Here is a 25,517-nt window from a genome sequence, read left to right on the forward strand (position 1 = left end):
ACAAAATGACCTTCAAAACAAGTGATTCCAGCAACTCTCTGCTTTTATAACAGGTTAAAAAAAACAGGACTGACTTCATGTCTCATTTTAAATACAGAAACCCAACAAAGCTGGACTGAAACCGGTCGGGGTGAAGAATCTTGTTCAAAAGCAGCAGAATGTGTCCCTTTTTTTAATGCAACACTCATCCATTCATCCACACATCCCATCAGTACAAACTCTGTTACACACACACACTAAACAGCTCAACTTCGTATATTTAAAAAAAAAAGAAAAAGTTAAAACCTAACTTTCTGTTCAGTCCAGCTCTCGGGTTTGGTCGTCGTAGTAATACAGCACAGATTCTCCAATAAGCAAAACGAATATCACAAGCTTTTTTTTTTTTACAGCATTTCTGCAGAAGCATTTTTATTTAGTTTTGTGCATTTTTTTTAAATTTCTTTTAAACTACACCTTCTGATGCAGGCCGAACTCGTCGCTGAAAATGAGGTTGCGTTACGCTGACTCTCGCCGACCTTTTCATTCCTTCATAATACAATCCAGGTGCAGCGGTCGCTGTCTGCCAACACCTGCAGCGAGGAGCCTGGCGGGGACAAGGAGAGCAGCTCAAACATCAGAAAGCCTTCAGACGGTCCGGCTCCTGCAGCCGGGCGTGCTCACCTTTGTGCAGAGCCTCGTTGGTCATGCGGTTGATGTAGCGGGAGCTGCTCTCGGGAACCAACCACTTCATCACCGTGTTCACGCAGGACTTCCTGTAAGAGCTCCACACGCTCCCGCTGACGGAGAGCAGAATCAACACGTCTGTGCACGGCCTCACAGGGACGGGTGGCATACAGGTGTGTGTGTGTATGCTGCTCACCTGGTCTGACCCTTAACCTCGGTCAGGTCACCTACACCCACAGTGCAACACACACCTGTGTTCAGGTCCCAGCTAACCTGCAGGTTAGAGTGATACGTGTTCGGCCTGAAGGAGAAAAACAATGAAACCGTGTCAAAAACATCCCGAATATAAAGTAAGGCTGAAACGGTTCTGAGTAATCACGTTAAATAATAAACAAATAAGCTAATTAAAAGAAAGGACAAGGCAGGAACGAGTACCTGCAGTGCTCTTCATCCGAGACAGAAAACGCCAACAGGAGCAAACCGATGTTGATCATCACAGTGTTGGTCTCCGGGCACACCTGATGAACAACCAGAAATCACTAACAGGCTCGCGGGTGTAAAGAACGTCAAATATTAAAAGCCTCCTTGCATCCCTGAGGATGCAGGGATGCTCAACAATCAACACCTGAAGGACAGTTTTGTTATATTTATAAAAACTCAAAGACGCGAACAAATCTGATAGAATAACACTATTTACTTCAAAATGCTGGATGTTCACAGATTTACAGTTTTTAACATCGCAGTACAACAGAACGGGTTTATTACAGTTGTGTTGACAAATATTTGTGACCAGTGCTGCAAAATGAGGAAGTTTTCAATCTAATTATTTTCAGCTTCAAAATGAGATGTAGTTTGATAAGATTTGGTGATTTATCACCCAGCCTGGCAACAAGCTAGTTTTGTTTACAAGAGTAAAATTTTAAAACCCTACAGTATTAACCCTAAACAGGGATACGGTCACTTTTTCATCGGTCAACACTGAGCTGTTGACCGATGAGAAAACGTCTGGTGAAACGAAGGATGACGTCTGCGCTCACCTCCAGAATCACAACGTCGTAATCGCTGAAGGAGCAAAACTGTGGAGCCCAGGCAGCGTCGCTCCTGATCACCTCGTTGATCAGATACTCGAAATCCAGGGTCAACTGTTCGATACACACACTCTGAAAGAGGAGAGGGAGGAGAGGAGGAGAGAGGGGGAGGAGGGGAGAAAGGGAATAAAAGCAGGTAAAACTGTCAGCTGCAGGTAAAAACTGGACAAACCTAAACAATTACTAAGAAGATGTTTATCACCATAAACATTTTTTTCAGTAAAAGCAGAGATCAACATGATTAATCCTTCAATGTTTCTGAAATTACTTTTTTTTCCTTTTACTGAACATCAGTCCGTTTTGGATGTCCTAACATTTATAGTAAATTAACCTTAAAAAGCTCCATAAACCATGAAAAACTACAGATGTCTCCATGAGTTTCAGCAGGCCTCAGTCTTATTTAACACAACATGCTGCTAATTCTGTTAAATCATGTTTTCCTTTAAAGAGAAACAGAAAATCCGGGGTTATTTCTGACACGTTGAATGAGTAATGAAACAAATGATTGGCATTTATAAAGCATGTTTTTTAGATCCACGTTCACACACAGCTGCCATGCTAAGAGCTGCTCTCAGATTCTGAGGAGTAAAATGTTATATTTAAGCACTGATGTGGTTTATGGACCACAGGGTGACATTAGGATGACAGTATTCATCTATAATACCTTGCATCCGTAAATATCCTTCTAATTTTATTCCTAAAATTTTATATTTTCATCCTTTAACAAATAAAATAAGGAACAGGTTGGAAACGTGCTTTTTAAAATCGTACATATATTTTTAAATTTGTGTTTTTGGTGCTGGAAGTGGAAACACCAAGATGCAAGTTTCCCAGCAGAACACTGTGTAGAAACAAAAAGACCAGAGCTGTTCATTTACCTGTCGGCGCTCCTAGTGTTGTTTACTCCGGACAAAAACAAAACAAAACAAAAACACCTACCTGTCCGTTATGTGGTTCAGTCACCAGCTGCAGGTTCCTTCCTTTCAGATCCGTGACAGTGAAAGGAAGCTGGACTTTATCGTCTTCGTAACCTAGAAAAAGAAACGAGGCTTTAATCGGGTCAGATCTAAGGTTATTGTCTCATGTTTCCACCCCTAACGTTTTAAATTTAATTCCAACTCTCTGACCTCCGGCGCCTCCCGAATTCTGCTCCGCTGCCCCTGGCTGCTGTAGGCGGTAGTGCAGGCGCGAGTAGTTCACGTAGCCAGGCTCGTTGGGGACAGCGTCCTGGCATGACGACTGAATGGAAGTAGACGGAAGGGATAATGGAGAATAGGCAGGAGATGTCACCTGCTCAGAGAAAACCTGTGGAAAGCCGGGGCTCCTGTTTGATGCCGCAAACATTTGTGGTCTATCTTCTGTGCTCCTCTCTTTACATTCCTCCACTTCTCCTGAAGCCTCTGAAATGGTCCCTTTAGCTCCTGGTTTATGCTTTGCCTCTTTTTCGTCGCCACTGGCCGCTCTCTCCGCTTGTCCCTCGCTGGTTTTCCCTCCGCCTCCCTGCGCTCGCCTGAAAAGGTCGGCGGCAAACTCCCGAGCTCGCATGGCCGCTTGCGAATGGCTCGGCGACGAGGGAATCAGCGGGGGCCGAGGGGGAGCTTGGCGATTTTCTGGAGATCCCTGAGGCAGCGAGGAAGAAACCGAGGAAGTCGAGGACAAAGACGCTGAAGCTTGAGTTGACTGAGCTGCTCCCTTGGTGTAAAGAATCTGCGATGACTGACCTTGCTTTCCTGCCAAGAAGACAAACATGATGATAAGACTGATGTTTCAGTTTGACCTGCAGCGACAAACATACCAGACTCAGGAGAATACAACACAAACACCTGTCTGCTTCGGCTCCGTTCAGTCAGCGGCAGACCAAAACAAAACAAAACAAAAAAAGCAACAAGGCGAGCACGAGCTGAGAGAGAACATCAGGGCTATTCTGTTACATCAAATTAAAGCTAACATCGATGGTAGTTTTGTCAGATAACACTGTGGGCTAAAGAATAAAAACTACAAATTTAATACGTCGCCTTTCAGTTGCAGCTTTCAATTGGTTTTGCTAAGCAAATAGGAGCAAATATATGGAGAATTCGCCTTATTCAATACACAGCATATGGGCTAAATGAGATCAGAATCAAGATGACATAAAAGGATGGCACAGAGCAGATGACATACATGATATGATGAAATCACAAATGTCAACTGAATCCAAACAGCATGATAGATACAAACTTTTACTTTGTTGTGTAAAACCTGTAGGTCTTGCGCCTGATCTCTGCCCACCTATAGCTGCATTTCTGAGTGAATGCACCCTCGGGATTATTACGTCACGGTATTTGACTCTTAGCCAACTGTGTTAAAGAGTTAGTTGGAATAAAAAAGAAAGTTTGAGTTTGACATTTAAGTAGATTGCTAAGTTGGCTTGTTTATGTCACAGTCAGTTTAGAAATGTTTCAGTAAAACTGTACAAACTGGTTTTTAATTCATGTCATAACGGTGATACTTGGAGAGCCTAGTATTTTCCTAGGCGGTACTCGCAAAAGGTTTGAGAACCCCCGTGTTACCATGTCACCTGGGCAAAGTGAGATGGCGCAGGCCACCAGGGAGTAGCTAGTGTTCAACAGGATGACCTGGTCCTTCTTCAGCTGGAAAGCTGGCTGAAAGGTGGGGAATGGATACACCACCTGGTACCTGCTGTTGAGCACATATCCGTGCTCAAGACACTCACCGCTTCCTGAGGAGAGAGAGAAAAAAATATCAGTCTGGCAGAAAGAAAGAGGCAACGACAGCAGCGAGAAGGTGGTTCTGCGTGTCTGTTTACCTGTGCGTATGGTTGTGACTGAGGGGTTTGGATTGCAGTAAGAGCACGGTTTTGGTGGAGGCATGGACGCTATGGTGATGTAGATGTCTCTGTTGTTCTCATCGCTCATCATTAAGTTCATCAGCACAGAGCTTGAACTGCGTGTACTGGAGGAAAAATAAATAAATAAAAAATACTGACTACACACAGAGCTAAACACTTTCCACAGGAAACTAGTCTTGCATGAATTAAGCCTTACTTGAAGCCAAAAATGACAATTTTAGAGTGGTCATTTGGCCATTCGCACACAGTGAGGTACAAATCGCTGTATATTTCTTCCCCTGCAAATAGCTGCACGTGATGAACCTGAAGGCAAGAGGACAAGACATCCGTCAGAAAGCTGTGCAACAAGAATTACGTGCAAGATCGCTTCTATTCATTTACCTGTTTGAGCCTACTATGCAGATTAAACTCCCACCAATACAGATGATAGGTGTAGAAAGAAAAATCATAATCCTCTCCACAGTCGCTAGTGTAGGACAGGACGTAACGGCCACATTTGGTGAAGCCAAGGAATATGTGTCTGAAAACAAAAAACAAAAACAAAGTGCTGCTGTAGTTCCTGCTTAGACAATGATGGTGCATCATCTTCATAAATCAAAACAATGTTGAATCAATCATTTTGAGAGGAGGCAAAGTAGACAGATAATAAACGTTTACTTTAAGTTGTGTGTAATCTAAAACGGAATACCATTTTGGTTTATAAATACAAAGCTGGTGGTCTTTAAATCATCCATTATGCTTACAACTCCTGGCAAAAGTGATGGGAGTCACCACTCTTGGATGATGCCCTTTCAATTATAAGACAATGCATAAATCACAGACTTCAATAAAAGCATACAGACCCTGCTCTCAGGAACTCGGGGCTGACGATGGACTTTAATGGGACACACACCCGAGGAGGGAGCTTCCTGAACAAACGCTGGGAATATTGTCCTGACAGCTGCAGAAGACATCAGAAAGAAGACAACATGAACACTGCAGTTTTCCAATGCTTACTGCTAATCCTAAATCAGAGTATTATTACTAAAGTTTAAGGACAGAGTACCTATGCGCACATCAGTTGTACATAAAGGTGGATGACTGGTGCTGCAAACTGCTGAGCTTTAGCAGAAGCTAGCTCAGTTTCAAATAAATGTCTGTGGGGGACAGCTATCAAGAGACAAGGCCAAAACGTTGGAAAAACTGGAGATTTCGCCGTTTACAGCATTAGCTATAATCAGCCACCTGTCAAGCCGTTGGATGTTACCTTGTAAGCCGATGAGCTAGTTAGCAGCTAGCTAACAGTTAGCCACCGAAGCTACTAAAAACAAGGAGCCCTCACCCAAAAACATAATAAAACCGCAGCTCAGAGACTGCGTTTCGAGTCTCATTCCGTGCACTCATACTTGCCTTTCCACGCGCGAGAAGTTTCACAACATGGTCTTTATGCTTTTTGGGGGTTTTCTGTTTTTCGTCCTTTTCAGATTTCGAGCTGGGCGCCATCTCCCTCTGCACCGTTGTGCCCACCGTCCGAGCCGGATGCGTTCTGATTGGTTCTCAGGCGGAGCAGCGCTGCTCTCATTGGCTGGCGGAGACGTCCGTCAAAGCCAAAACAAAGGCAGGGCTAAAACAAGCTGCTCACAGAGCAGGAGGCATTTCTGCTCCATGAGAAGGAATTTCATCAAGGTTTGTGTGAAAGTAGCCAGGTCACACAAGCTGGGATAATATGAATGTATTTATTGAAGTATTTTAAAAACAAATTGTAAAAAAATAACATTAAAAAAAGAACATACATTAACAGAACTTAATGGAGGAGAGGGGGGGGGGGAACAGAGCAGTCAATCACACAGATGTATAAATCCACTCGACAGTAGGACAATTAGTGCCTTATTACAGCCACCTTGCACACATTTTTCTGCGTAGTAGCAAGAACTGTATACAAACAAACAAGACCTCCCTTAAGAAAAATAATTACAAATTATAAAATTAAGAAACTGCCACAGCAGAGATAAACGTGCCTGCAGTGAAACAGTGCTGNGGGGTACCAAGAAAAACAAGCAGACATTTTAGCGATCATCTTTCATACAACCATCATTTCTGAATAAATTCAAAATACTGCGAGACAATTTTTGTCCTCTCTGACAACTGAAGAGAAATACTAAATCAGTCAGTATTAAGATGCTGTTCTGGTAGCTTGCAAGCAAATATGCTCATTTTTTTCACATTTTTTTTAGAAAGGACGAAATAAAACCTTAAAAACAATCAGATGAATCGTACGGTGTGAATGGATGAGGTAACAGGGAAACTGAACATTTACAAGGGGAGGTATTTAGTGCTTTGTTCACAGCAGGAGTACACAGAGTTCCCCTTCTCTTTCCCTTCAATTCTACTTGGAAAAAAAAAAAAAAAAAAAAAAACCTGAAGTTTTAAATAGAAAATGTCTTGGTGGATGAGCAAAGTATAGTCTTGCCTCGTTAAAGCCAAGGAAACAAAACAAAACAAACACATCCTGAGATCCATAACATCCGTCCAACAGATCGAGCCACGGGTTTACTGGGGCTGAAAAGACATCAGACACAAAGATTAGTTTTAAAACTTTCTCATTTTAATTTAAATAAAGTGTATTCACAATCTATGCCGAGTTATAGGAAGTATCAACAAGTGTGGAGACGTCAAGCACATAAAATTTAACTTTCGATAAATTAGTTTTTAAGCAACTAGGGTTCTACAGGGGTGGAAACTTTCCACAGGAAGTTAAGCTGGGGAATTTGGGGAAATATTCCAAATTGGAAACTTCCTCTCAATCGATCAGTCATCGATTCAGAGCTTAGTGTGTTTTTATTTCCTTTCTAAGGTTCTTACTCAAACGCTTCATATGGAAACACAAAAATGTTGGGATGTTGTCGTCTTTCAGCTGTTCCCTTTTCAGTCCTCCTCCTCCATCTAACTCTATCCTCTGTCCTCACTCCAATTACCTCCATGTCCTCTCTAACTGCGTCCATATGTCTCCTTTTCGTCTCTAACATCCTTCTACCAATATCCCCACTGTCCCTCCTCTGCACATGTCCAAACCGTCTGTCTGGCCTCTCTAACTTTATCTCCCAGTCCTTCAACCTGTGCTGTCCCTCTGATGACCTCATTCCTACTCCTGTCCATCCTCATCCCTCCCAAGGAGAACCTCAACATCTTCAGCTCTGCCACTTCCAGTTCTGTCTTCCGTCTTTTTGTCAGTCTCACTGTCTTCAAACCAGACATAACCAAATAAATATGCGTCTGCTTTTAGTGGTGGCCAGTAGAAACAACAATAATGTGCGATTTGAAATTTAACACCTGATCACTTCATGTAGTCCACAGGCTCATTAGTGTAGCTTCAACAGTCTTGTGCTCTGGGATCAAAACATATGGCCTCAATAGTCCAGGGTTCTAGAAATAATCTGTGCACGTGATGGAGGAATGCACCGTGCACGAGGGGGCAAAGCCTCAACACCCTTGCAGTAAGGAGTACCATGTGCATTTGAATGGGGAATATTACAGATATACTCAAGTGTACCTGCATGAAATCTGCTCGTTTTTGTCAAAATGTATCCCTGTTAAGGGCCAAGCTTTAATATTCTATATTCCAGATTTATTCCCATAAATTCCCGTTAATTCCTATGGAGTTTTAAAATTCCTGGAAACTTGTAATCATTCATCCAACTAAAAAAAAGAGGTGATCCCCATCTCTTTCCTTCACTAACAGTGATTCTACAAGAATTTTAGACAAATTAACCATGTGAAACTAAAAATACTTTTCACACTAATAGTCAAAATCTTCATCTACACCAAGTTTTTTTTTTTTTTTTTTTTACTGAGGGAAAAAAAACAAAAAAATTCTACATTTCGACACCTTAGTAGCTACCTGCTTCAGTATGCATGTGGTACCTGTTGTCCCGGCTGCGGAGCGGCTGCTTGCCCAGGAGCCGGTCCTGCCTGCCCATAGTAGGCGGCCTGCTGTCTGTAATACTCAGCCCAGGCTGCGCTGTAGTCCTGCTGGCCGCCAGCCGCAGCGCCAGCTGCTGCAGCTGCTGAGGTTGCTGCTGCTGCTGCTGCCGTTCCTGGAGCAGCTGCTTGCCCTTCGGCTGGCTGGGCTAAAAAAAACAAAACAAAACAGATATAATCATGTTTTACTTCTAAAACTAACTGAATAAAAAGTGGCATACAAAACACTCAGCTGTTTTATCCAACGGTTACCAGTCTTTAAACAGTTTTTACAATGTTAGTATACTCTTAAAGTATTGGTGAGAATTATAGAATACTATAAAAGAATGAAATGAAACCCGATCGCACTTAAAGACAACTCAAGTGTGACATCAGGTCCAGCTTACTCATGCCCATCTTCTTATAATATTCCTCCCAGGCCTTCGTATAGTCAGGCTGACCCCCACACTGCTGTGCCGCTTGGCCATGGTCCCCCGGTGCCGCTGCAGCAGGGGCACCTGGAGCCTGACCGGCCATGGCGCCCCCTGGCTGCTGGCCATAGTACTGAGCGTAGTACGCCGCCCACGCTGCGTTTGGGTCTCCTGCAGCCTTATCTGGCGAGAGGACAGTAAAGCGCAGGAAGTAAAATAAATATGCACTGAAACGAAGAGGGAAAAATAAGGAAATGAGTGAACGAAATAAGATACTCACTGGGGTCATGGGGATTTGGGCCTTGCCACTGCTGGTAAGTATTTCCCCAACTCTGAGGACCATATTGGGGACCACCAGGTGGAGCGCCGCTACAAAAACAGACGACAGTTTAAACACACAAAGGCTTGAGTCAATTTACCCTGAACAGAAACTTCAGAGTGCTGCTCCTGTTGTTCAGTAGTACTTACTGTGGAGCTCCACCGGGTGGCCCTGCATTATAAGGGTTGTGATTATAGGGACCCATCGGACCTCCAGGACCTCCAGGACCACCACCAACTGGACACAAAGGACCCTGAAAAATAAATCAGAAGAAAAACCATTCACACCAAGAGTCATTGGAGAAAGAGCGATCATCCCACAGCCATTTTAGGCTGGCATTGCTTCTTCTCCCACACCTCGATCTTCTCCTCTATGAGCTGTTTCGCGTGGTCAATTTGTTGCGGGGACCCTCTGATGATGAACAGCTTGAAGTTTGGGTCACCGTTCGGCGGCAGCTGGCGCGATATCTCAACAAACGCTCCGGTTTGCTGGTTGATGGCCTTGACGTTCTCTCCTCCCCTGCCAATGACGAGCCCACATTTGTGTGCAGGAATGGAGAAGGTCATCTCTCCTCCCGGAGGGCCCCAGCTGCCCTGGCCTCCGCCCCGCCCTCGACCGCCAGGCGGCATCCCTGCACCCGGGGGGCCCTGTGGGAGAAAACGCCACATTCCAGTAGGTCAAGTTTGTTTCTCCTTCAACAATATAAAATAGCAGAAGTCAAAATGAAATTTAGTGGTTGGCTCTCACTTACTCCTTGCCCACCCTCCTCTCGGGCGCGGATGCTCTGCAGCAGGTCAGTGATGATCGAAGCAGCATGCTGACACTGGTCTGGGGGCCCCATGATATGAGCGATCTTTTCAGGACTTGTACCATCATCTATGATCCACAACACACAAATAAGAAAATTTACTGATGACATGTTAATACAAAAATATATATTTATTTCTCTTGAAAAGGCCCGAAATATTTAAGTTTAAGTTATTGATGCCTAAATGTTGAAATACAATTCAACATACTCTCAAAAAGAGCAGCTTTGTTTGGCAGAAGACACATCTTTGCACATGTAAACCTAAGATTTATCCTTCAAAGATGCATTTTGTGAAACAAACAAATAAAAAATAAAAAGCTTTCATTATCCAGCAACATTGAAGCATTCAGTCTGCATGTCATTTACCTGGTTTAAACTGTATCTTCACTCCAGCGTCACTCTGGATCTTCTTTATCATCTCTCCATTACGACCAATCACAACTCCCACAGACTGCCTGGGCACAGCTATCTGTAAAATTATATATAAAAAAAAGGATCTGATGACTTCTCAACCATTGTTAAGTCCAATAAAGTTCTGAAAACATTCAGCTGTAAACTGCGCTGCTCAAATTACAAAAAACTTTCCTCACCTCAATGCCACCTCCTCCCATCCTCGACCCGTATTCGTTCCGGTCTCCAAAGCCGGCGTGATCCCTTTCTCGTAGGATCTCATTAACCATCTCCTTTGCTTGCTGCAAAAGAAATATTACAAAAGGGGTATGAAGAAAAGACGGGAGTCTTGGGATGTTTCACACTTCACTGACACTCATCCACTCTGTACCTGCACTTTGTAGGGGTCCCCAATGATGCGTAGGGGCTTATCTATGTTAGACGGCTGCGACGCATCTTGAATAAGAATCATTTTAACCCCGGCTCGCTCCTAGGAATTAACAAGAGAGGTATGTTACACCAACACAGCAGGCTAACCTCAGCATCAACGTGTTACATTATTGGTCAAGCCAGGCTTTCCTTTGCCTCGACAGGAAGGTAGTCTCATAATTTTATTTCTAATGTCTAATGTCTGCACAAAACAAACAACTCTCACCTGCAGCTGTTTGATTGTTTCTCCTCCTTTGCCGATGATAAGGCCAGCCTTGCCTGCAGGGATGATGATCTCTTGCATAGAACCCGACTGGCCGTTGCTCGACTCGTGACCCCTGGACACGATGTCCTCTATAAGTGCTTTGGCTCTCCTGGAAGCAAATTCAAAACGACAGCAAGGTGAAACAAATGAGGAGAACAAAGACAAATTGGAACACAAATCTGACTAAGATTTATTGTTACAGCCAGTGCAATTAAGTCCGGTAATATCAGAGTGCTGAAGTTTAAAACATGCACCGTTCTGAAAATACGTCACACGTTTGCATCTTATGAGGTCATCCTCATTTTAAACTCAAGTTCTCCATTTTAAGGATGAACCAATAAAAATTCATGACCATAAGTGAAGGTTGGAACGTAGATGGACGACTAAATCGAGAGCTTCGCCTTTTGAACAAATAAAGGACAAAACATAACCCAGTTTCACCTGCAGCTCACTGTTCTGCCTGTTTTGATGTAAGCTAAAGTCTACTGTCCAAAAGTAAATAAATATAGATAAAAAAAAAACTAGACCAGTCAGTCACTTGTCAGAAACTGTAATCCAATAATTTTTTTTTTAAAGAAATAATTCAATCAAACATGCTGATTTGGCCTTTAGTGTAAAAATGACAACTGGCTGGAAAAACTCCCAAAAAAAAAACAAAGAATATATTTTTACTCCATTTCAACAGGAAGATCGAGACCAACTTACTGGACGGCATCTGCTGACCCTGTCAGAGAAATTGTTCTTTCTGGAAGACCAACGCTGTCTGTGAATCAAAGAGACAAAGTTTATCACACAAAAACAACTACAACAATGTAATACAAGACTGACTTAAAATACAAGGACAACAACTCACCATGTGCGATTTGGAGCTTGCAGCCAGAATCTTGTTGTATTTTGTTAATTTGTTCACCACCTCTGCCAATGACTTCAGAAACAACAGTAAGAGATTGAAATTAAACTCATGAAACACACGAGGACGATCTGGATGTTTTAAGAGAGGTATGTGTGTGTACTCACTGAGACCAACCATGGCATCAGGCACTCTGTATTCCTCTGTGACTGCAGAGGGCCTGACACTGCAGACACAAAATATACATAAAAATTACCTTTTTCTATTACCACAGAGACCAGGGGTGAACAATCTTGGCCTGGAGGGCCACTATCCTGCATGTTTTACTTGTTTCTCTGCTCCAGCACAACTGATTTGAATCAATGGGTGATTAACAGGCTTCTGCAGAACATGAAGAGGTGATTTAACCACTGAATCAGGTGTGTTGGAGCAGGGAAACAAGTAAAAAATGGAGGATGGTGGTCCTCGAGGAACAGGTTTGCCCACCCCTGATGTAGACCAAATTGTACATGTAAAAAGAACCCTAAAAATAAGCTCTCACCTTTGTTGGGATAAAGCAGCTAACTGAGCTCCAATAGCTGTAAGAAGAGAAAAATGGTGACTGATTGAAAAGCAAGCAGAGAGGTGTCTGCAGCTGTGGTAATGAGTTTAACTCACACATTGCTGAATCTATGTCACCCTGTGACGCTAACTTCTTTGCATCAGGTTCATCTAAAAACAAAACAAAGTATGATTACTTGCACATTACAAAGTATGATTACACAAAATGAGGAAAAACAAAACAAACACAAAGCGCTGCTTTGTTCTGATTTCTGACCTCCTCCTTCAAGGGATCGTTTTTGTGCCGTGAATGGATAATTTTCTGCTCCTCCGTTGTTCGTCACCGGCGGCGCACCTTCTCCGCCAATTTTAGCTGCAATCTGGGAAAACAGCAAAAAACGGCTAAAACCAGGCTCGTCGGAAAAGAAATCAAGTTCTTTAGAGCACGGACTGATTGAAAAATCAGACATTTTAGTAACAGCTTGAGGTAACAAAACTACTGATTTGATCTACTAAACAGATGTCCCCGAAGTGCCGATAAAAAAATGTATTTAACTCAACATGGATGCCAGACTCTTCTCTCTGTTGTTTTCAGCTAGTTGGAGTAAGGTTTTAACCAAACACCTCCATCATTTTCAGCTTGTAGTATTATCTGTGCTAAAGCATTATTAATAAATCTTCATAGTTTGTTTCAAAGAAGCCTGACTTCCTTAAATGTTTTAGCTGGTTTTCATCCGTTCTTCATGCTTTCAAGAGCTTCAAACCTTTGATTTTTTTACACTGCTCCTTTAAAACTAATTTTTACTGCAGTCTTTAAAACTTAACACTTTATAGGAACTGTTTATCCACCTAACAGCAAATAAACAGACACACAAACACAAGGAATAAACCACTGTTGTGTTTACAAATATCAGATGTATTAAAACACAATTAAACTGTTGGTTTAAGTGCTTTGACACAGTTCCTTTAAAATAAAACCCCTCACTTTGCTCCAATTTATTAGTTCCTAAAAAACATCCCTTTCAGATATAATGTTTTTTAAAAACACAATTCGTCTTTCTTTCTTTCTTTACTAAAATTTGTTTCCTTAGATTTTTTAAGGATACATTAATCTGTAGTTATCACTGACTAATAACTATTTTTATTTTTTCCCCTTAAAGATTCAAATAACCTCATTAGAAAATTGAATATATGTATTTAATGCTTTTGACTTTCTAATTATATTCTGCATGCTATTTGCTGTTTTGTGTTCTTTATTATTTCAATTCATGATTTATTTATTTTTTAGCATATATACTGTACGTTTTACCTGTTTCAGAGACTGCAAATGGAAATTTGCCAAACTGGGTGGGAAAATGATTATAGTCTTTAGATTAATGTTATATAAAGACTCACTGTTCCTATTTGACAGAAACGTGAACCCCACTATAATCCCGATTATTGACAATATCAGGCATATCTTGTCATAATCTTCTGACTGTACAGTTGACTACGAAACAATAAATACAAAGTTTTTAGTAGTTCAATGAATTATTAGAAATAATTTAGCGAAGTCTTGAGTTACACACACACTGCGCTCGATTTAACAGTCCCCCGGAAACGTTAAAATGCTAAAATTAATGTTTATAAATAGGGAATAGCTAACTGCTTTAGCTTGATTGCACCTAATGTAACATAAGATACAAGTAGTGAAATATCAAAGTAAAACAGTGACCTACATTAACTCGTTTACTCCATAAAAACGTTGAGATCAGTCAACATGAGGGTCTCCACTGATAGCCAGAGCTATTAGCTAGCCTGTTAGCATGCTAACTGAAGCTAGCGGCTAACTGAAGCTAGCGGCTAGCGGCTAACTAGCTCCGCGGCTCCCTCCGCCTGTAGCCGAACACCGGGCTTACCTGCCTGGCTCGTTGTACCGCATCCGCAAAAGCGTCTTTTTTCACCCCACCGCCAACTCCGTTAGATGACAGACCGCCGTAATCAGACATGCTGGTCTTGAGAGGGCGAGCGAACGCACTTAAAGGGGTTGGGGGGGAGGCAGACTGGTTAAGGCTTTGTCCCGGGTCAGGTTGCGCAGAAGCGGGAAGGTTACCAGGAGCGGACTGGGGACATGAATGTGAAGCAGCACGCCGGCAAACTTCCCTGCTCAAAACGGCCAATCAGAGCGCTTCCTCCTCGCGGGTGTTCTTCGCCGGTCTTTAACCGGTGAGGGCTGCTGTTGCGATTCAGAACACTGCCACCTTGTGGCTGGAGTGCAAAGGGCAATTCCACATTTTAATGCATGAATTATCAAAAAGTGCAATATTTTCCCACAAATATGACCCGAGCTGGCAAAATGAATCACAATTAAGAATTTTTCATTATTCTCCACCTAAAAAGGCCATTTCTCCCACTGAAAAGAAATAAATTGTCAAATGGTATGTCATAATTATGACTTTGAAACTCAACCATTTGACAATTTATTTATTTTCACTTGCAGAAATAATTATTACGGAAAATACGGAAATAATTACATAATTATTCCGTATTTTAGCTATGGTTGTGCTAATTTTACCTTTATGCACTGTTTTGTTCATTTAAACTACAGTTTTGCTAGCATTCGCTTTCAGCTACTGTTTAGCTCATTTTTAGATATTAGCTATTTTATTATTTAGCATTTGGCTTTGGTTTACTAATTTTAGCTTTTCTTTAGTTTGGCTAATTTTAGCTTTTAGCTGGAGTTCTGATAATTTTAGCTGCAGTTTTGCTAATTTTAGCTTTTTGGTATGTTTTTTTTTAAATAAATTTTAGTTTTAAGTCCTATTTTTCTAATTTTAGCTTCTGTTCTGCTTGAACAGTTAAAACTTAATTTCAGCTTATTATCAGTCATTCAGGACTCAAACATGAAGCACATTTAAAACAACCGAAGTTTGACTAAGAAACATATCCAGGCACCAACGGATATTTGTTGCTTTTATTTGGCTGGGATGTCATCAGACATTTACATTTCTATATGTTTTTCCTTTTGCAGCATTAATGAATCATTTCAGTCCTTAGTGTAAATTAAGAAAAGCAGCACACCGCATGCATTTATTTACAAATTAAATATTCACCGTGAATAAATAGAAATAAAATCTCCAGTTTTCCCACAAAAAAAACTCTTTAAATAACATTTATGAAAATATTTGGCTCTGGATCATTCAGTGATTTTTCCAAAGATAAAACAACATGCTTCTGTGTTTTCTGCATAGAAATATCCACGAGGCTCATAAGCACGTAGAAGAAGACGTTATTAGAAGTTTTTGTGCGTTAAACTTGAATTTGGCAGCTTTTTTCCTGTAAAACAATCTCTGTGCATTTTTCTGCAGCAACATGTCCAGCGGGGAGCCAGTTTTAAAGATCTTCCTCTAAAGGATGATTTCAGCTGCTGCTGTTTGGCTCTTCTTGTCTTTCTAAGACGACTCCTGAGTTTTTCGCCTCACCGCTGTGCAGCATGTCCCGCCTCCTCTCGCTCACAGCCGCCCGTCTTCTCTACAAACCACCTGGAGGGGAAAACGATGCCGGAGGAATGTCAGTCGGACTCCACGTTTTACTCGCTGTTTGGCAGCCTCATGCAGGTCCAAACCACCGCAGAACATGCTTTGAAATGCAACAAGAGAACTCGACAAACCAGCGGTTTCCAGCACGGTTTGGAGGTGGAACCTTCATCATCGTCGGCGGGTGATCATGTAACTGCCTGCATCTGCGTGCATTTGTTTGACTGTGGGCAGATTTTAATGAAACACTCAGAAAATAATCGCACCCCTTCAACTGATTACCTTTTTGGGAGTAAACCCGATTCAAGATGGCTGCCGTAGCTAAGCCTTTAAAGATACTGAGATAAAATTTGGTGTGGTAGTAGCTGAGAGTCATTCCCAACACAGACCTCGAGCACTAACTGATCACGCAGCATCTTCAGCATGCAAGCAGCAGGCGACATGCAGTCCTTGAGGAATGCTGCGTTTAATAAAATCCAGAGCATTTATAGCGTTTCTATCCTGAAAAGCCTCCGATCCGTTCAGTCTCCTCGTGCGCCGGCATCAGATGTGCACGTGCTTGCGGACCAAACTCGCCGCAAACCATTCCTCCCCCTATCTACTACGTCCCCCTCCCCTCCTACCCTCGATGTCCACTCCCAGCATTATCCTCATGTACTCGTAGACGACGTAGGACACGCTGACGGCGGGGACGATTTTCAGCAGGTTGGGGGAAATTCCTCGGTAAAGTCCGGCGACGCCCTCCTGGGTCACGATGCTGTGAAGCAACGCCAGCATGGAGAGTTTGGGACCTCCTTTCACCGACGCTGGTCAGACAAAAGACGAAAAAAGGCAACTGAGGCTTAAGAACAATCGGTCAGTGCTTTGCTCCTAGAGCTACAGTATCAGGACCCTGACAGGAAGTTCTTAGATTATCAGCCAATACCTAAGGGTTTGTGTTTGTACTGTTAGCAAAATAATAATAATTAATCACTGAAGGAATTTTAATGAAACGTTTAGAAAGTAATCACAGCCGATTAAAGATGGCTGCCACAGCAAAGAGATCTTAGCAAACACAAAAATGGCTGCAACTGAGCTAATTTCATACATGCTGAGCTAAAACGTAGTGTGGTAGTCGCTGCGACTGACAGATTTCGAGCGCCACACACTGCGTGACGCCTTGGCGTTTGGTTTGGAGCCAACCCTGTTTATCTGTTAGCAAAATATCAAATAAAACACTGGACGGAGGGCAACAAAACTCTCAGAAAGTCATCATTTGCTGTACCGCTACACTGGGCGCCACATCTAATCAACCACAGCCAACACAAAAACAGCCTAAACTCAGTCAAATTCACAAATACTGAGCTAAAATCTGGTGTGGTAGTAGCTGACTGTCATTCACAACATGCATTTAAACAGATGAGATGTTCTAATATGGCATCGAGCGTTAAGTTATGGCTGTAACTCCTTTCTCAGCCTAAGATGGTCTCAGTCTAAAAAATGAAAGGCAGCGGGCGATAAGCATTTCTTCATTTCCTGTTTGTTTCCTGAAGCTCCACATCTCTCCCCGATCCAGATCCGTTACCATCTACCAGCGTGAGTGCAGCCGCCCTGACCTTGTGCTTGCATGCGTGTGCGGATCAGCGCCAGTGGGTAACTCGCCAGCTGTCCGCACGTGCTGGAGACGGCGCCGCATCCGACCAGAACCATCACCCCCGGGTCGGCCACGCCTCTGTTCCTGTTGAGCCACGCAAACTTCAGAGTCTGTGGAAGGAAAGGGCGAGGGGGAGGGTAAACGGGTGAAGGGCGTGCACCTCAGGGTGAGTGGCTTGTCTCTCTGACCTCGTAGACCGCCAGGTCGATTCCGGCGTACGGGACGATACTCAGCATGTTGGGGACGTAGCCCTTGTAGAAGGCCGTGATGCCTTCCCTCTGGAGGATCTGTTTGGCACAGCCCGCCATCCCGGAGTACTGACCCGTTTTTCTCAGAGTGAGACGGGTCTTTAACACCTGAAAGGAAGAGAAGGGAGGAACGGTGAGCATTGGTTTTATGTTGGTGCGTTCTCGTGATGCGATCCTCGTGTTTAACCCTGACTTTACCTCCATGGGATACACGGCAGTCTGAGCTGTTGCTCCGGCCAAAGAACCGGCAACAAACCTCTCATGGATCCTCAGAGTTCTTGTTTCATTACTGCCCCTCATCAGACTCTTGATCTGTGGAGAGTCAGGAGGCAGCGGAAAGAAAGAATGAAACAAATGAAATCTTATTTTGGCAAAATAATTGGGTTTAAACTGAAGAAGGAAGATAAGATGTCAGGAGTGAAACCACTTCCAGCTGCAGATCAGCATATCTTCAAATTAAGATTATAAGCATGATGAAAACATTAGTCTGACTTTTTAAAACCGAACTCAGGGGCCTTTCGTCCCAGAGATTTAAACTCAGATCATCTTATGTTGAGAAATGACGAAGTTTGAAGCCAATTCTGAACCTTGAAAATAACGTTAGGTGTGACGCTCAGCTACTACCACATCAAATTTAAGCTCAGTCTCTGTAAAAGTGACTGAATTACAGCCATTATTTTGTTTTCTAAGGCCAGTTGGCTGTGGCGGCCATCTTGAATCGGCCTGACTCCAAAATGTAATCAGTTGCATTCGTTTAATAAATATATTTTCTGAGTTTCATTAAAATCTGTCCAGTGGTTCACTGGTTGATATTGATATCAGCGTTAGCAGTGATGAATCTATTATTCTGCAAAACAGACAGACAGAAAATAAGTAGCAGTGGTTCATAACTTTAGGTCAGTTGAGCTGCTGTTTTTAGCTGATAAAGCTAACGACCAATCTTATTTTTAGCAAAGAAGATGGTATCGATGTTTTTCTCTAAATGACAGAACAGGCTTTTAATTTGAATTTCACCTCATTTTTGGCAGTTATAAAAAATGGCCACGTATGCACAATAATAAAGTCCTCTTGATTCAAAACGCATGCCTGAACGCCAGCGGAGATAAAAGTGAGAATAAAAGAAGTCTTCACCTGTTCATAAGCTGTGAACTTGACGGCCGTCTCAGGAGCAATTTTTAGAACGTTCATTCCATTTCCCCTCCACAGCGACCACGGTCCTCCTTCTTTCAGCATGTACTGAAAGCCGCTCAGGAAATTTCCTTTAAAGTCCGAGGAGCCGTGGACCTGGCAGAGCACAGCGGGGAAAAGGCCGCGGTGACTGACCGAACCTTTGCTTTATGCAATCCGTAAACCAGAGGAGGCTCACAGCCTGACCTGCCGGAAGACTTTCAGCCGGTCCAGTGGGGCGGTTCCGGTCCGAGACACGGATCCGGCCACGGCTCCGGCCATCAGCTGCCGCCACACAAAACCAGATTTCTTCTCCTCTTCGGAAAAATCATCTGGGACCATCAGTTGTTCGCCTGTATCCAACATCTACTGAAGGCACAACGATCAGAATCTGGCTGAACTTTCTACGTAGCGCCCGCTTGGTCCTTCAGAGGGTCACAGCACCTCTGTGAGCTTCGACGTGTGACAACTTACAATCGAACGCTTCCAGTAGTGCGCCACGTCCTCCACGTTAGTGAGGGGGTTCAACAGGAAGTGGTCTCGCCACTCATTCCAGTTAACTGTCATGGTTCCGTCCTTATCCATACTGAACAGGAAGACAATCATTAAAGATTTATGTTAAAACCTAAGCGATCCTGCAGAAATATTAGGAATTCGTGCTACAGCTAGCTGCTGCTGTTTACAGAAGCAAATAAAGGTTAGTTTAACAGAGTTTTCATGAACAGCTATGACAGTTTTGAAGTTATGATTGTTTTCAGGCAGCAGCGATCCACTTTGGGCTCGACTGAACTCAAAACTAGCCGTTAGCTCATCATTCAGGTCAAAATGAAACTCTGTTTCTCCAAACTGAGGTCGTTCAGAACAATATCTGCAACAGGTAAGATATTAACTGTTCGTGACCTTTTCACAAAGCCTTAAAGATTTAAATTATCCCTTAAAATTAGAGGAAAACAAGAGAAAATGCATTTTCTCGAGAGTGAACACTGAGTGCAGAAAAGACTGAAACTGAGTTGTTAAAGCTAAAAAATGAGCAAAACACTAGCTAAGAGTAGCAAAAAGAATAGCTAAAAGCTAAATGTAGCACAGGGCTAATTAAAAGCTAAAGTAGAAAGCAGTAGCTCAAAGCTAAAAGTAGCAAAAAGCTACATAAAAGAAAAATAATGGTAGCTAAAAGCAGGAACAAGTTAGCAAAAAGTTGTAAAGGGCTAGCTAAAAGCAAAACATTCACTAGAGGCAGCATAAAGCAAGCTAAAAGCTAAAGTAGCAAAAGGATAGCTTAAAACTTAATGTAGCATAGGGATAAATTAAAGCTAAAAGTAGCAAAACAGTAGCTAGAAGCTAAAAGTATCAAAATGCTAGGTAAAAGCAGGAACAAGTTAGTTAAAACCTAAAAGTAACAAAAGGCTAGCTAAAACCTTAAAATATCAAAAGACTAGGTAAAAGCTAAAAGTAGCATAAGAGGATAAAAATGGGCAACATATAAAAGTATAAAAGTTCCAAAAAAACAAAAGTTTTGGTATCCATCTCCTGAAGGAGCTGAATGTTCAGATATGCGAGCAAAGCAGGAAGACATTAGATTAAAAAGAAATGTACAGAAAAATAAAAAAGGAAAAATAATAACGGCTCTATAACAGAAGACTGGAGACGCTGTTGAGATCAAGACAGAAACATTCAAAGTTCTCAGAAGCAGCTCAACTTAACTAAACGCCACAGAAATAAAGTTAAATCCATTTTAGCTTCAGTGGAACTCAAAGCTGCTCTTAGAAATCTTCTTGTCCTGGAACAGAGCCCTGTGGGGACAAAGTGGATGACAGACCTGAGTAAAATCCTGGTTGCGTCCTCCAAGCTGATGTTCACCCCAACGGTGTGCAGGCAGTGCTGGATCTCTGCTGCGTCTATTCGACCTGCAAACACCCAACATCCACGGGGAGGGAGGATGAGAGGAACCAGAAGACCTCTGGGGAAACAAACTGCGCGAAACACTTATCATTCAGCTGACGCGTACCGTCGTTGTTCCTGTCCAGGTGGCGAAACATGAGTTTGAGCTCCCGTTCGTGGTTTCGGAGATACTGGATGAATTCCTCGAAGTCCAGAACTCCGTCCTGGTTGGTGTCTCCGGCCTCCACGATCTGACAGACAGGAAGGAAGGAAGCAAAAACGTTACGACGGGCAAAAAGACGTGTTGGTTCTGTGAAGGTTCAGGCCATGGGTCAGACCGAGATCACAGCAGTTTTGGCCAAACCTCAGAGATAAAGTCATGTGCAATCTCATGAAATAACGTGAGTATGTGTTATAAATGACTCTCAGCTACAACCACATCAAACTTTAACTTAATATCCATAAAACCGGCTGAGTTAGAGACGTTTCTGAGTTGGCTAATGTCAGCTAGCCTTGGCGGGCATCTTTAATTGGACTGACTCCAAAAGATAATCAGTCCTTTAATCATTACTTCCTGCCTGTTTCTTTAAAGATCACGCAGTGGCTCATGAGATATTTTGCTAACAGACACACGAGCATGTAGGGCAAAAACATGTACATGTTTACGAAAGAAGATCCTGAAGGACAGTGAAAAGAAGTCAAGAGCACAGCAGGGGTAAGGGCTGCCATTCTCAGCTTACAAGAGCTGACTTCTTCAACAAAAATAGCCGGCATGTCACCCTTTACACACACACACACACACACACACACACACACACACACACACAGCCACAACAAATCTCAGCCTATCATAAAGTCCTGAATTTATTCATGTGTGAGCAGATTTGTTTAATGGACCTTTTATTTCCACCTTAAACGTGAGAAGAAGAGCTCGAAAAGAAACATTTGAGCCAAACAGGAACTCATCGGATGGGCTGAGGGGAGCGACACGCCGAGTGTGTTTTCACCAAATAAAGTCGTGCTGCTGATGTCCTCGCTCGCTGTGCAAACAGTAAACACGAACCGCAGATTAGAGGATTCAAGGAGGTTTAACCGCCGTCTGCACTGCAGCGTCAGCAAAATATCTCGTGAACCGACGGACAGGTCGTAACGAAACGCTCAGAAAGAACATCTACGACATGCCAACTTCTGGAGTAAACCCCATTCAAGATGGCCGCCACAGTTAGGGAACCTTAGCAAATACAAACATGTCTATAACTCAGTTGGTTTTATAGACATTGAGGTAAAATTTAATGTGGTAGAAGCTGAGAGTCATCCCCAACACAAACGAACACATTTTAACGCCTAAAGCATTTACAAGGTTTGACCTGAGCGGCCACGAATGAGTGATGGTAGGATGGAGCGGGAGAAGGATCGACGGTTCGGGGCCTTGTCTTCAGTCATGAGGAAGCTGCTTCGATCAGTCCGGATGAAGAAAGAGTTGAGTCGAAAAGGAAAACTCTCGATTTTACTGCTCCATCTACGTTCCAGCTCAGATCAGAACTGAAAGAACGAGATCCTGGATCCAAGCGGCTGAAATGAGCTTCCTTCGTAAGGCGGCCGAGCTCAGCCTTAGAGATGAGGTGAGGAGCTCGGAGTAGAGCCGCTGCTCCTCCTCGTGGAAAGATGTCAGCTGAGGTGGTTCGGGCATCTGATTAGGATGCCTCCTGGACGCCTCCCTTTGGAGGTTTTTCAGGCATGTGCCACTGGGAAGAGACAACGGGGCAGACCCAGAACTCTGTGGAGGGATCATGGATCCTCTTTGGTCTGGGAACGCCTTGGGATCCTCCAGGAGGCGCTGGAGAGCGTCGCTGGGGAGAAGGAGGTCTGGGTGCCTCTCCAGGACCCGACCATGGATAAACGGTAGAAGATGGATGGACGGACTATTACAGCTTATATTCAAGTAATATTTTTTTGTCTTATTTTCCTCAAACACAACGAAGCCTCTGTAAAATCACGTGATAATATTTTGGTTCGGTGTGAATGTTGTTTTCAAACATGGACACGTTAAAGAGCAGAGGAGAAGACGATTGGACGAAGTTACTTTTAGACTGTTAGACCAGACTGTGAACAAAAACATCTAAGTGCTTTAGTCACCGTCAACGGCAGCGAGTAACCGAGGAGTCCTCGTCTCTTACCCTCTCCAGGGAGCCTCGGGACAGGCCTCGGGCCGCCAGCCCCACCCGCAGCTCCAACCTGTCGATGTGTCCATCTTTGTTGAGGTCCAGCTGATCGAAAAGCTCAGCCCAGCGTTTCTGCCTGTCCTGGTCCGGAGACGGAGCGTCGCTCTCCTGACAGCGAGCCCGTGGAAACCAGGTCCGCTGGGGTGTCATGGCTGCTCATCAGTCGGCTGGAGGGACACGAAGGTTCGACAGTCCTTCTGTCCGCGGACGCACTGATGCACTGAGACAACAAGGGGCGTTAAAAAAGGTTGATAAAAAAACAAACAAGACAACACAACTACTCCCAACAGTTCTCTGTTTTAGTGTCTATAAATACCAACAAGCTCCAATTATTAATCAATAATTCAGGAAAGCAGCTGACGTCGACTCAGAGATGAAGCAGAGTTAGATCTCTGAAGCCCTGAGCAGCCTGGAGGAACGTTAGAGAGCCTCAGCTAGTGTTTCTCTTAGCTTTTAGCTATTGTTCTGTTTCTCATAGTTATTATTCTGATACTTCTAGCTTTTAGCTAGTGTTCACTTAGGTTTGATAGTGTTCTGTTTCTTATAACTAGCGTTCTGCTTCTCTTAGCTTTTAGCTAGTGCTTTGTTTCCGCTTAGCTTTCAGCTAGTGTTCTGCTTCTTGTAGCTTTTAGCTAGTGTTTTGTTTCCGCTTAGCTTTTAGCTAGTGTTCTGGTTCCTCTTAGCCTTCAGCTAGTGTTCTGCTTCTTGTAACTTTTAGCTAGTGCTTTATTTCCGCTTAGCTTTCAGCTAGTGTTCTGGTTCCTCTTAGTTTTCAGCTAGAGTTCTGGTTCCTCTTAGCTTTCAGCTAGTGTTCTGGTTCCTCTTAGCCTTTAGCTACTGCTCAGGTACTTTAGCTGGTGTTGTTTCTTGTTCTGATACTTTTAGCTTTCAGCTAGGTGTTCTGGCTCTTTTAGCTGGAGGCACATCTGTATAATCTGAAGGCTGAACACGTGATAAACACAGATCTATAATCTGTTTCTTTAATCTGATGTAACTTTTATAAAACAGAAAATAAAACTTTATTTCTGTGTTCTTGTTTGGCTGTATCATCTGCAGTAATGGAGGCTGTTTAAAATAAGAACAAATGTCCTTTTGTGGATTATTTGACCTTAAAACGCTGATCTGTGGTTCTGGATTAACATTAATCTTCATTTTGTTGTGACTGAACAGCTGGGAACATTTTGTTTTTCTGATCTAAAACTGCAGCAGGCGGATTGTAATCTCCTGATAATCTGCTTTAATCTCCTCCTCTCGGACTCCGGGTCCATCTAATAATAAACCCGAAGAGACCATTTGTTTCACTCACGCTGTTTTCTCCGCGGACCGAACCGAACCGAACCGAACCGCCCTCCGCGGCTGCAGGGAGGATCGAGCAGGGGGAAGCCCGCCCGTCCGAACCCGTCCGGAGAACCGAACCGAACCTGACCGGACCGGACCGAGCGCCTGATCCCTCCCCGGGGTCCGGTGTTCCGCAGCAGGTTCTGGAGGTTCCTTCTTCCTCGGCGGCTTTCCTCCGAAGCAGGAAGCGACAGAAAGACGAGAAGCAGAAGCGTCAGACCCGAGGAGGAAGGAAGGAGTTCGGGTCCGGACGGGCTCACCATCCGTGCAGGAGGGTGGATATTAAAATATGCTTCAAAGGTCTCCCGTCCTGTTGGATTTATGCCTTCCTTTTGCTTTAATAGTCTTTGCAGAACCGCTCGATGCGCAAAAATACTGTTTTTAATAATAATATAGGTCCTATCTGGAGATATTGACAAACAAGAGAAAACAAAAGCTGTTTTTTTTAAATTTAATTAATGTGTAAATAGAGGCACTCAGAGACCTCCACAAAGGGCACAGCAAGATTAAAGAACAGCGCAGTCCGGATCAGAATCTGGATTATTTAATCTGTTGTTTTTGTGACGATCCCAACATCTCCTGAAAGTTTCATCCTGATCTGTTCTTTAGTTTTTACCTGATCTTTGCTGACAGACAAACAAATAACCGGAAACAAAGGGGTCACATGTAGGAGCAGAGACAAGTCTTTAACCTTGACCTTTGACCCCATTAACCTTGAAATCAACAGGCATCATGTCTGACCCATGAGGTGTCCAGCTGTGCAGTTTGACATTTCTACGCCACACTGTAGCAGAGTTAGAGCACTAAGCCAACTGTGATGTTGACCTTTGACCCCTTGAACCTCGAAATCAATGGTGATCATCCTTGACCCAAGAGGTGTCCAGCTGTGCAGTTTCATTCTCCTCCGTTGAATGGTTGCAGAGTTAAAGCGCAAGACGAACTGTGACCT

At 43.2% G+C, this 25,517-nt stretch overlaps 3 protein-coding genes across 7 annotated transcripts; all 3 read right to left on the reverse strand.

Moving 5' to 3' along the window:
- Positions 1-311: 311 nt before the first annotated feature.
- On the reverse strand, positions 312-6,133 carry dcaf15 (DDB1 and CUL4 associated factor 15). The gene is made up of 13 exons (XM_017416851.3): positions 5,989-6,133; positions 5,442-5,539; positions 4,981-5,119; positions 4,796-4,902; positions 4,558-4,703; positions 4,309-4,470; positions 2,879-3,481; positions 2,691-2,782; positions 1,701-1,823; positions 1,099-1,181; positions 860-964; positions 661-776; positions 312-583 (listed from the first exon to the last, which is right to left on the reverse strand). The coding sequence occupies exons 1-13, from the start codon at positions 6,079-6,081 to the stop codon at positions 528-530; spliced, it is 1,923 nt and encodes a 640-aa protein (XP_017272340.1). The 5' UTR covers positions 6,082-6,133; the 3' UTR covers positions 312-527.
- Positions 6,134-6,295: 162 nt separating this feature from the next.
- Positions 6,296-14,716, reverse strand: LOC108236278 (KH-type splicing regulatory protein). 4 transcript variants are annotated; one of them, XM_017416834.3, is made up of 18 exons: positions 14,466-14,716; positions 12,845-12,947; positions 12,685-12,738; positions 12,569-12,605; positions 12,195-12,253; positions 12,031-12,102; positions 11,883-11,940; positions 11,139-11,286; positions 10,875-10,973; positions 10,684-10,785; positions 10,460-10,562; positions 10,037-10,161; positions 9,642-9,932; positions 9,435-9,538; positions 9,247-9,335; positions 8,943-9,149; positions 8,477-8,705; positions 6,296-7,137 (listed from the first exon to the last, which is right to left on the reverse strand). In XM_017416834.3, exons 1-17 carry the CDS (start codon positions 14,553-14,555, stop codon positions 8,482-8,484), a joined length of 1,965 nt encoding a protein of 654 aa, XP_017272323.1. In that variant the 5' UTR covers positions 14,556-14,716; the 3' UTR covers positions 6,296-7,137; positions 8,477-8,481. The 4 variants fall into 4 exon arrangements, with proteins under 4 accessions (XP_017272323.1, XP_017272322.1, XP_017272321.1 ...); XM_017416833.3 differs by having other exon boundaries at positions 8,500-8,705; positions 8,943-9,161; XM_017416832.3 differs by having other exon boundaries at positions 8,943-9,161.
- Positions 14,717-15,505: 789 nt separating this feature from the next.
- On the reverse strand, positions 15,506-24,842 carry slc25a23a (solute carrier family 25 member 23a). Of its 2 annotated transcripts, XM_017417071.3 has the most exons (12): positions 24,537-24,842; positions 23,186-23,450; positions 21,136-21,259; positions 20,947-21,034; positions 19,605-19,716; positions 19,338-19,496; positions 19,095-19,247; positions 18,162-18,275; positions 17,904-18,071; positions 17,678-17,825; positions 16,706-16,888; positions 15,506-16,088 (listed from the first exon to the last, which is right to left on the reverse strand). In XM_017417071.3, exons 2-12 carry the CDS (start codon positions 23,378-23,380, stop codon positions 16,078-16,080), a joined length of 1,455 nt encoding a protein of 484 aa, XP_017272560.1. In that variant the 5' UTR covers positions 23,381-23,450; positions 24,537-24,842; the 3' UTR covers positions 15,506-16,077. The 2 variants fall into 2 exon arrangements, with proteins under 2 accessions (XP_017272560.1, XP_017272561.1); XM_017417072.3 differs by lacking the exons at positions 21,136-21,259; positions 23,186-23,450; positions 24,537-24,842 and having other exon boundaries at positions 19,338-19,499; positions 20,947-20,961.
- Positions 24,843-25,517: the final 675 nt, after the last annotated feature.

Source organism: Kryptolebias marmoratus, linkage group LG3, assembly GCF_001649575.2.
Source record: "Kryptolebias marmoratus isolate JLee-2015 linkage group LG3, ASM164957v2, whole genome shotgun sequence".
NCBI classification, from domain to species: Eukaryota; Metazoa; Chordata; class Actinopteri; order Cyprinodontiformes; family Rivulidae; genus Kryptolebias; species Kryptolebias marmoratus.

Bases quoted from the DNA above. Each gene is read 5' to 3' on its own strand.
- dcaf15 (XM_017416851.3), bottom strand. From the start codon at position 6,081: ATGGCGCCCAGCTCGAAATCTGAAAAGGACGAAAAACAGAAAACCCCC. The intron at 4,903-4,980 runs GTAAATGAATAG...TCTTGCCTTCAG, and splicing joins TGCATAGTAGGCTCAAACAG to GTTCATCACGTGCAGCTATT. The intron at 2,783-2,878 runs GTCAGAGAGTTG...TTCTTTTTCTAG, and splicing joins GAATTCGGGAGGCGCCGGAG to GTTACGAAGACGATAAAGTC.
- slc25a23a (XM_017417071.3), bottom strand. From the start codon at position 23,380: ATGACACCCCAGCGGACCTGGTTTCCACGGGCTCGCTGTCAGGAGAGC. The intron at 19,497-19,604 runs GTAAGTTGTCAC...TGCCTTCAGTAG, and splicing joins ACTACTGGAAGCGTTCGATT to ATGTTGGATACAGGCGAACA. The intron at 19,248-19,337 runs GTCAGGCTGTGA...GTGCTCTGCCAG, and splicing joins GGCTGAAAGTCTTCCGGCAG to GTCCACGGCTCCTCGGACTT.
- LOC108236278 (XM_017416832.3), bottom strand. From the start codon at position 14,555: ATGTCTGATTACGGCGGTCTGTCATCTAACGGAGTTGGCGGTGGGGTG. The intron at 10,786-10,874 runs GTACAGAGTGGA...TTTCTTTTGCAG, and splicing joins GGGACCCCTACAAAGTGCAG to CAAGCAAAGGAGATGGTTAA. The intron at 10,162-10,459 runs GTAAATGACATG...TGTGGATCATAG, and splicing joins GAAGATACAGTTTAAACCAG to ATGATGGTACAAGTCCTGAA.